The sequence below is a fragment of the Hyperolius riggenbachi genome, chromosome 6 (assembly GCF_040937935.1).
Source record: "Hyperolius riggenbachi isolate aHypRig1 chromosome 6, aHypRig1.pri, whole genome shotgun sequence".
Classification (NCBI taxonomy): domain Eukaryota; kingdom Metazoa; phylum Chordata; class Amphibia; order Anura; family Hyperoliidae; genus Hyperolius; species Hyperolius riggenbachi.
The window spans coordinates 376,375,997-376,386,980 of NC_090651.1; the positions used below are offsets into that span (position 1 = coordinate 376,375,997).

The following is a 10,984-nucleotide window of genomic DNA, read 5'->3' on the forward strand; positions in this document are numbered from 1 at the left end:
TTCTAGTCCAGTCAGGTTGTATTATCTGTTTTGCCTGTTCCGTCTGTCTTGTGTTTGGATCGTACAAGCCCTAGCGTTAGCGGCTGTGGATCCTTCTGATTGAGTCTGGAGTGTAGGTTGAAACAGCGGTTGTTTCTGCCTACCTCATCTGTTCTGTCTGCCGTGTGTTTGGATCGCACTCGCCCTAGCGCTAGTGCTGGGGATCCTTCTGTTCTGTCTCCTGGGATCGCGCTAGCCACTTTTCGCTAGCGCTGGGGATCCTTCTGTTCTGTCTTCTGGGATCGCGCTAGCCACTTTTCGCTAGCGCTGGGGATCCTTCTGTTCTGCTACTCTGTCTCCAGGGATCGCGCTAGCTACTTTTCGCTAGCGCTGGGGATCCTTCTGTTCTGTCTTCTGGGATCGCGCTAGCCACTTTTCGCTAGCGCTGGGGATCCTTCTGTTCTGCTACTCTGTACTTGGATCGCGCTAGCCACTTTTCGCTAGTGCTGTGGATCCTATCTCTCGCTTGTCCCTGTTTTCGTGTGTCTGTCTTGTCTGATTCGAAACGCTTGCTGTAGGCTCGGTGAGGTAACCGTTAAGCAAGCGCTCGCGTTCTCTGTTTCGTGTTCGTCTGTCTTTGGTTAGTTAGGCGTGCTTGTCTCTGTTGTGCGTAACACGCGGAGACCGCGCACGAACGCGTGCACTGTTGCGAATGAGTGCGGTGTACGCGTTCAGCTAGCATTTGTTATTTTCTTTATCTTTCTCTTTGTATGATTTGCTGTGCCTTTGCTACCCTTGTGCTCTGTCCTGCTCAGTCTTGTGTCGCTATTGGCAATCGCCATTCTTGCGATTGCGTTTCCTACTTCATTTCCGCCGTTGTGTGTTCGCCGTCGCTGGGTGGCGACTAATTTGGTGGGCACACATTGGTTCTGTCCTTTTGCTCTGTTCCCTGTGGGCTATCCAGCCCTGCCTGATTGTACCTTGTCCCGGATCTGTACAATTCCCATTTGGCATCTGTGGCTGTGCAGCGGCTGTGTTCGCCTGCACTCCACAGCGCCATCTGCCGGTGGGAATTGCCCTCTGCGGGTGCATAGCACCTAGCCTGGGTGTCCGCAATAATAAGCTTGTGGAAGAAATCCGCCGCGTCAGCACACGTCTGGTGCGCTGACCACGGAGACGATTCCGCAATCGTTACACCTTGGACCCCATTTCATCTTAAAGAGGACCTGTAACCAATCAGTAGCTGATATCCCTTTTCCCAAGGGAAGTCTTTACCTATTCTTGAACAGATCATTAGGGGGGTCTGTATGGTTAATATTATCATAAAACCCCTCCAACAGTGTGAGCCTTATTGCATTGTGGGAAATAAGAGCTGTTTCCAACTGCCAATCAACCGGTATCTCCCTCTGTGCATAGGTACATCTATAAAAAAAACAACCTTTTAGCCTATTGCATTTTTAGTGGGTGGGGTTATAGGGAATGACAGTTGGTGCTGTCTTTTTTTTTTCATGTCTGCCAGTAGTAAAGATGACGACCTGCAGGCTCATGGTGGATCAAACAATATGAACACATTAAATGGCAAATATCAATAACTAGCCGACCCGCGGCGTAGCATACACCGCATAAGAGGGCAGGAAGGGGGTATTGGGCACAGTAGCGGGGAGGGGGGTTGGACCCCCCCCCCTCAACTGCGTCCCCCATGTGCACTCCCCCTCCTGCTTAAGCACAGTAGCAGCCGCCGATATTAGTAAGAGGCAGCAGGCGGGGATGACTCACCTCTTCCGTGTTCCATCGTGCGTTCCACTGTCGTCACTTCCTGCAATGCTGCACGCTGTATTGGTGTAATTTGCCTTTTTAAAACAAAAGGAAATCTGCAATAATTCAGCTATAAGTGAAAATTTGTGGTTACCCACAATGCACTGCTACTAAATATGCAAATTACCTCTTTTCCCCTTAGTAAGCCAAGCAAGCATCCAGAACCACTGGTGTATAGCAAGCCTATAGCTTTAAAATTTACACAGCCATATCACACCCACATGTGACAGCCTGTTTCAGCCTTTTGGTCCTCATCAGTACATGGCAGGGATTGATATGGCTGTAAGAGATGGGGCTTGGACCAGTACAACAGAGTAACCAAGCAGCTCAGGGTGACTCAAACCACTCGGAATGTATAGTGGGGTAAAAAGGACCAAAAAGACCTTCTACTAAAAAATAGTGTTGTCCGGATCATGAACGATTCAGATCTTTGATCCAAATCTCTTTTGTGAGTCGAATCATCCGAATCATCAAAATGAGTGATTCGGATCGCAAAGGGGGCGTGACCAGGAGCGGCATGCCCCCCTCTCAGCGGGCAGCGGGGTCCTGGAAGCAGAGCAGAGATGGATCGCTCTGTTGGAGGGGAGCCAGCCTTGCAGGGACAGGAAGATGAGAAAGAGGGGACATGGGTGCCACTGCCAGATACTGTAGAGCACACATACTGGCTACAATGTGCTGCTTATTTTATGCTGTATGTTCCGTAGTTGTGCACAGTGAACAAATTGGAAACTTTTGGCTCAGAAGCACAGCTCAGTAACTTTGCAGACAGCGTGCTGGGCTAGAAGGGCAGGCACTGTGATTGCAGGGCAATATGATCCTCCTGCACTGCTCTAAACAGCTGCACTTCACTTCTGGGAATGCTTTGGGGATTTCTTTCTTTCACTGTGCGACGTTTGCATTCAAAGTATACAGATGAACATATAGTTGAAATATATGTAAAGCATATGATTGCAGCATGTGGGTATTGTGTGCAAACAAACATTTCTGCTCTCTGCTCGTCCCTCCTCCCTTCTCTGTCCACTCCCTGCCCGTCTAAGTTCACCATCTTCCCTTCTCTGTGTGTCCACCCCCCTCCCCTTCTCTGTCCAAGGTAGGGAAAGTCCTGTCCTGCTAGTCATTTCACCCCCGAATGCTTCCCTAGTAAAATGATCCAAGATTCGGATCAGAGATCCGATTCGAATCATCCGAATCATTGAAAAGATCCAAACTTCCCATCTCTACAAAAAAAAAAATCAAAGCTTGGTGTAATTTGTCTACCTAAAATAGAAGGAATTATGCAATAATTCTGCTATAAGTGAACATTTGTGATTTTCCACAATGCACTGCTACTAAATATGCTAATTATTCCTTTTCACCCTTAGTAAGTCAAGCAAGCCTATAGCTTTAAATTTTACACAGTCATATCAAACCCACATATGACAGCCTGTTTCAGACATTTGGTCCTCATCAGTACATAGCAGGGATAGATATGGCTGTATGAGATAGGGCTTTGACCAGTACAACAGAGTAACCAAGCAGCTCAGGGTGACCCAAACTACTAAGATTGTATAGGAGGATAAAAGAGACCAAAAAGCCCTCCTACTAAAAAAAAGCAAAGCTTGGTGTAATTTTCCTTCTTAAAACAGAAGCAAATCTGCAATAATTCAGCTATAAGTGAACATTTGTGGTTACCCATAATGCACTGCTACTGAATATGCAAATTATCCCTCTTTGCCCTTGGTTTGATATGACACTACTTCTTCTTCTTGCTTGGACTAGCCCCTTCTTCTTGCTTGGACCGGCCCTGGGGGCAGGGCGCTACTTCTTCTTCTTGCTCGAAGGTTGAGGCACTTACTCTATCTTCTATATATATAAAATCGTGTGTGTGTGTGTGTGTGTGTGTGTGTGTGTGTGTGTGCGCGTGCGTGCGTGCGTGCGTGCGTGCGTGAGTGTGTGTGTGTGTGTAAGTGTGTGCCGCGATCACTCGAAAACGGCTTGACCGATTTGAACGAAACTTGGTACACAGATCCCTTACTACCTGGGATGATATGTTCTGGGGGTCTCGCGGCCCCCCTGCACACCTGGGTGGAGCTACAAACAGCAAATCAGATTTCATCTATTCAAGTCAATGGAAAAAATGTAAAAGGCTGCCATTCTCACAGTAATCAAGCCAGACTTGGCACAGTTGGTCACTTGGTGACCGAGGTTACAAATCCAGGAAAAGTGGGCGGGGCATAAAACAGCCAATCAAATTTCAGCCGTTCATTTTAAATGGGAAAATGTCAACTGCAGCCATTCTTACACTGTTAATCGCAGGGTTCTCAAACTTGGCACATTTGGTCACTGGTGAATGCGATTAAGATTCAAGAAAATGGGTGGAGCCTACAACAGCCAATCAAAATTCACCTATTGATTTTCAAGGGGAATATTTAAACTGCTGCTATTCTTACACTTTTAATGGCAGAGGCTTCAAACTTGCTACAGTCGGTCATTGGGTCATTGGGTCACTGGGGTCCAAATTCACTAAAGGGGCGGGGCCACATACAGCCAATCAGATTTCCTTGGTGGATAAACTGCTTCCATTCACACATTTTTGATGCCAGGAACCTGAAAGCTCACACATTGAGTGACTGTGTGTCAATGTTACAAAAAGTGGGCGGAGCCAAAACAACTTTTACTAGGAAAATATAAACTGCAGCCATTCTTACACCGTTAATGGCAGGGTTCTCAAACTTTGTACAGTTGGTCATTGGGTGACTGAGATTAAGATTGTGGAAGGTGGGTGGAGCCTACAACAGCCAATAAAAATTCACCTTTTGATTTTCAAAGGGAATATTTAATCTGCTACCATTCTCTTATACTGTTAAAAGCAGATTCCTCAAACCTGGTACTGGGTCACTGGGTGATTAGGGTCCAAATTCAGAAAGGGGGCAGAGCCACAAACAGCCAGATTTGTTTATTTTTCAATGGGAATATACAAAGTATTGATACCAAGGACCCCAGAGCTGATAAACTTGATAATTGAGTGACTGTATGTCAAGGTTTGAAAAAGTGGGCGGTGCCAACAACTACATTTTTAACATGGCAGGGTTCCCAAACTTTACACAATTGGCCACTGGGTGACTGGGATGAATATTCAGAAATGTGGGTGGAGCCTACAACAGCCAATCAAGGGGAATATTCACATTGCTACCATTTTTACACTGTTAGTGTCAGAGGCCTCAAACCTGATACAGTCAGTCACCGGGTGACTGGGGTCCAAATTCACTAAATGGGTGGAGCCACAAACAGCCAATCAGATTTGTTAGATTGATTTCAGCCATTCTGTTATTGGCAGGGTTCTCAAACGTGACACAGTTGGCCACTGGGTGACTGGGACTAAAATTCAGAAAAGTGGGTGGAGCCTACAGCAGCCAATCAAAATTCACCTTTTGATTTTCAAGGGGAATATTTACATTGCTGCCATTCATGCACTCTTAATGGCAGAGGCCTAAAATCTGCTACAGTCAGTCACTGGGAGACTGGGGTTTAAATTCTGAAGGAAGCGGGCCAAAAACAGCCAATCAGATTTGTTTAATTTCAATGGTAAAATGCAACTTATTGATGCCAAAGACACCAAAGCTCATAAAGTTGGTCATTAAGTGACTGTATGTCAAGATTAGAAATAGTGGGCGGAGCCAAAAACAACTAACTTTTTACATGGGAAAATGTAAACTGCAGCTTTTTTTACACTGTTAATGGCAGGGTTCTCAAACTTCACACAGTTGGTCACTAGGTGACTAGGATTAATATTCGGAAAAGTAGGTGGAGCCTACAAGAGCCAATCAAAATTCACCTATTGATTTTCAAGGGGAATATTGAAACTGCAGCCATTCTCACACTGTTAATAGCAGAGGCCTCAAACCTGCTGCAGTCGGTCGTTAAGTGTCTGGGGTTCAAATTCAGTAAAAGGGCGGAGCCAAAAACAGCCAGATTTATTTGCTGTATAAACTGCTTACATTAGGACAATTTTGATGCCAGGAACCCAAAAGCTCACAAACTTGGTCATTGAGTAGTGACTGTGTGTCCAGGTTACAAAAAGTGGGTGGAGTTAAAAACAGATTTTTCTGGGAAATTGTAAACTGCAGCCCTTCTTCACTGTTAGTGGCAGGGTTCTCAAACTTAGCATAGCTGGTTACTGGGTGACTGGGATTAATATTCAGAAAAGTGTGTGGAGCCTAAAAATGCCAATCAAAAATCACATGTCACTTTTCAAGGAGAATATTAAAATTGCTGCCATTCTTGCACTGTTAATGGCACAAGCCTCAAACCTGGTACAGTTGGTCATTGGGTCACTGGGGTTCAAATTCAGAAAAGGGGACAGAGCCACAAACAGTGAATCAGATTTGTTTCATTTCATGGGAAAATACAAATTATTGTTGCCAAGGACCCCAAAGCTCACAAACCTGGGCATTGAGTAGTGACTTTGTGTCCAGGTTACAAAAAGTGGGCGGAGCCGAAAACAAATTTCACTGGGAAAGTGTAAACTGCAGCCCTTTTTACACTGTTTATGGCAGGGTTCTCAAACTTTGCCCAGATGGTCACTGAGTGACTGAGATTAATATTCAGGGAAGTGGGTGTAGCCTATAATAGCCAATCAAAATTCACCTGTTGATTTTCAAGTGGAATATTTAAATTGCTGCCATTTTTACACTGTTAATAGCAGATGCCTCAAACCTGCTACAGTTGGTCATTGGGTGACTGGGGTTCAAATGCTGGAGAGGGGCAGAGCCACAAACAGCGTATCTGATTTAATTTCTATGGGAATATACAAATTATTGATGCCAAGGACCCCAAAGCTCACAAACTTGGTCATTGAGTGTGCGTTAGGGTTAGAAAGTGGGCGGAGCCAACAACAGTGAAATACATATCCAGGCAACGCCTGGTCATCAGTGGGTGGAGACAAATACAAATTGCACTGGGAAAATGTAAACTGCAGCCATTCTTACACTGTTAATGGCAGGGTTTTTAAACTTTGCACAGTTGGTCACTGGGTGACTGGGATTAATATTCAGAAAAGTGGGTGGAGCCTACAAGTGAATCAAACTTCACCTATTGCTTTTCAAGGGGAATATTTAATTGCTACCATTCTTACACTGTTAAGGGCACGGGCCTCAAACCTGGTACAGTTGGTTATTGGGTCACTGGGGTTCAAATTCAGAAATGGGGTGGAGCCACAAACAGCCAATCAGATTTGTTTCATTTCAATGCGAATTACTGATGCCAAAGACTCAAAAGCTCACAAACTTGGTCATTAAGTGTTTGTGTGTTAGGGTTAGAAAAAGTGGGCGGAGCCAACACCAGCCAAATACATTCCCGGGCAACGCCGGGCAATCAGCTAGTTATATATATAGATTTCTAGATCTCTGTTCTATTTTTTAACTTCTCACTTCGCAATTAATTTATTTTTTCCCCTTTTTGCCAAAATTCCTCTTTTTAAAGACACCTGAAGCGAAAATAATGAAATAAACGATTGTATCTATCTTCCTTCTCCTAAAAATTACTTTCAGGCTACTTTCACACCAAGACGTTGCGTTTTAGGGGACATTATGGTCGCATAATGTGCCCCTAACGTAACGCATGGTGGTGTTGAAGTTGTACATCAGATTGAGCTGTGTTATGCTGCTCTCAAAGCAGCCGCTCCAGGATAGTGATGGGAAGTCCGGATCTTTTTAAGGATTCGTATCATTTGAATCGGATCATTGAAAAGATCCGGATCTTTGAACCGAATCATTTGAATCATTTGAATCATTTTACTAGGGAAGCAGACTGAGGGTGAAATAACTAGCAGGACATGACTTTCCCTGCACTGTACATTCTGTATGTTCCTGTTTCTTCCATCCACTGTGAACCGAATCTTTCATTGTGATGATCCGGATGATTTGACTCACAAAAAAGATCCGGATCAAATGAACGATTCGTGCAGGATCCAGACAACACTACAGTCCTCACCACAGTGCAGTGAATATTAATTATCCATGTGGCTGGCCGCAGAGGAGGAAGGGAGACCTCCTCCTCCAACATTACTGAGCATGTGCAAACAGTCTAACGTGACTTAGCCCAGTATAAGTACAGCATGCAGCACTTTGTTTAAACGTGCTGCGTTACTATGTAACCCAACGTGTGCACTGTGAACAGCACATTGATTTTACAGTGCTGTGAGTTAGGCTGCGTTACTGGCTGCTGTAACGTGGGACTTTAACCTCCCACTGTGAAACCAGCCTTGAAGATATTCTACAGTTTTGTTTTATGTTGAAATCTACTTTTTAAGTTGTAACTGTGTTATTGTTTTTGCTCAATGACACCTTCATTGAAGTATGCCAGAGCTAAAATCTATGAACTATTTTCCCTTTTTATCTCTCTCCTGCTCTCAGAAACCATTTTCTGCTAGGAAAGTGTTTTATAGTTGTAATTTCTTATCAGTGAGGGTCACACTGTAGTCACTTCCTGTCTGAGTCAGGACTGAGTCAGCCACTTACATACCTGATATTTTAACTCTTTCAGGCAGAGAAACAAAAAAAAAGGAACACAGCATAGTTATTAGTGTGCTAGGCACTGTACATACACATGTCTGTCTCATCATGTCACATGTCACTTCGGGTATCCTTTAAACCTTCTTTAGCACCAAAGCATAATTTAAATTATCTGCAGGGTCTGAGAAATCATAGCTGAAAAATAATGGCATTTTTAGTGTTATGACACAGTAAGGGTAGCCTTGATATATGTTGCATCCATTTTTCAACATGTGCTTCATATGTTTTTCAGACATGTCAAATGGCAAAGCCCCGAATCCAAGCAAAGAGACCAATAAAGACACAGACTTTGCTAAGAATTTTCCAATGTCGGGATTTTATACTGTGTTTCTATTAATAGTCTTCACGTCTCCTTTTGTAGTCTATTTATACATCCGAGACTATAGACGCAAGATTGATAAGCGAAATTGGCGATTTCCATCATGTCGGAATTTCCGTGGAAAAATCAAAATTCCGGAAGAATTTGGCAGTACTGCAAAATTTCTCCCAGTCTATGGAAAGGGTGATATATCTCACCTGTAGCCCAACACAGAAGGTCCAATGGGATGATAACCACAGCTATTGAGTCCTTCAAGCTCCGGCTTCACCTCGAATCTGGAAGCAGCAGCTCTGTGTCGGCTAAAAAGGCAGCTTACTAATAAAGTTTTAATTTTGATAAATTAGTTTATTATTATAATTATTATATATAACTAGAGGGGCCAGAAGGCCTGTAATGATGTATATGTGTGCATAGTTTTGGAACACTGCAATTAAAAATCTCAGCACCTCTAACTTGCATGCTGCTGCTTGTCCCGCTCGGCAGACCAGAGGAGTATAAAAATAATCACTGGGTGAGGTTGATTAACCACTTAAAGGGGCACTACAGCCAAAAACTGTAAAATAAGAAGTTCATTTTTTTCCCAGATTAAAATGAGCCATAAATTACTTTTTCTCTTATGTTGCTGTCACTTACAGTAGGTAGTAGAAATCTGACAGAAGTGACAGGTTTTGGACTAGTCCATCTCTTCATATGGGATTCTCAAGGATATATTTATTTTCAAAAGCACTTAGTGAATGGCAGATGCTCTGTCCAACTGCCAAAAAACTGTGTAGGGAGCAGGGAAGCTGGCCAGCATCATTGTTTAACCACTTAAAGAGAACCAGAGACGAAGCACCCTCATGTATTTTATTACATTTATCAGTGTGAACATGACAGTAAACACCTACCCTGCTCCAGTTTCATTCTTATCTGCTTAATTAGTCTATTATCAGCTGTGATAAGAATCCCCGACTGGCTCAGTCTAGGTTTGACCTGGAATCATTATAGCTGAGTCACTCTTTTGTGGAGTCTTTTCAAGCCCAAGCCTGCTACCTCCTGGCTCAGATTTCCTGCTTTGCATACTGACAGCTGTGATGACATGGGAGGGGCTGCTCCTGCTGAGAGAGAAGCTCTGAAACAGACAAGTGTGGCTGCAATATGATCTGTGTGCTCTGTGTGCACTCTGTCTGCATAGATAATGATGATGACTGCAGTTTCATTCCTATGAGAGAAACTTCCTACAGGCAGCTGCACATCATACCAAAATGAAAGCACACAGATGAAAGGCTGCAGCAGCCTAGTCTCATATAGCCTAGACAGCACATCCAGAACAACTCATAACCCGGAAGCAGAAGGGATATGAGCCGGCGGCCATATTTGATTTTTCCTGGAGCAATAATGGATAAAAAACACTAAAAAAGGCACACCAGAGCGGCAAAATTATCAGGTAGAGCATTTATTCTTTACAAGCTATCGACTGATATGTTTATTTTGTGTGAAACGGTCATCTCTGGTTCTCTTTAAGGACTGCAGTCATAAAACCCCTTAAGGACCAGACACTTTTTTTCCATTTAGACCACTGCAGCTTTAACGGTTTATTGCTCGGTCATACAACCTACCACCTAAATGAATTTTACCTCCTTTTCTTGTCCCTAATACAGCTTTCTTTTGGTGCTATTTGATTGCTGCTGTGATTCTTAGTTTTTATTATAATCATCAAAAAAGACATGAATTTTGTCAAAAAAATGATTTTTTTTACTTTCTGTGATAAAATTTGTCAAAGTAAAATTTCTGTGTACATTTTTGTCCAAATTTATTGTGCTACATGTCTTTGATAAAAAAAACCCATTCAGTGTATATTTATTGGTTTGGGTAAAAGTTATAGCGTTTACAAACTATGGTGCAAAAAGTGAATTTTCCCATTTTGAAGCATCTCTGACTTTTCCGCCCACCTGTCATGTTTCATGAGGGGCTAGAATTCCAGGATAGTATAAATACCCCCCAAATGACCCCATTTTAGAAAGAAGACATCCCAAAGTATTCACTAAGAGGCATGGTGAGTTCATAGAAGATTTTATTTTTTGTCACAAGTTAGCGGAAAATGACACTTTGTGACAAAAAAAAACAAATAAAAAAAAGTTTCCATTTCTGCTAACTTGTGACAAAAAAAATGAAATCTGCCATGGACTCACCATTCCCCTCTCTGAATACTTTGGGATGTCTACTTTCCAAAATGGGGTCATTTGTGGGGTGTGTTTACTGTCCTGGCATTTTGGGGGGTGCTAAATTGTAAGCACCCCTGTAAAGCCTAAAGGTGCTCATAGGACTTTGGGCCCCTTAG

At 43.2% G+C, this 10,984-nt stretch overlaps 1 protein-coding gene across 4 annotated transcripts in view; it reads left to right on the top strand.

Annotated features, from left to right (window-relative positions):
- Positions 1-10,431, top strand: part of LOC137521967 (dendrite extension defective protein 1-like) — a 201,484-nt gene extending 191,053 nt beyond the window's left edge. For all 4 annotated transcript variants that reach the window (XM_068241939.1, XM_068241940.1, XM_068241943.1 and 1 more), the window contains exon 17: positions 8,578-10,431. In XM_068241939.1, coding sequence (XP_068098040.1) covers positions 8,578-8,867 — 290 coding nt within the window. In that variant the 3' untranslated portion in view covers positions 8,868-10,431. The remainder of the gene's footprint in view (positions 1-8,577) is intronic.
- Positions 10,432-10,984: the final 553 nt, after the last annotated feature.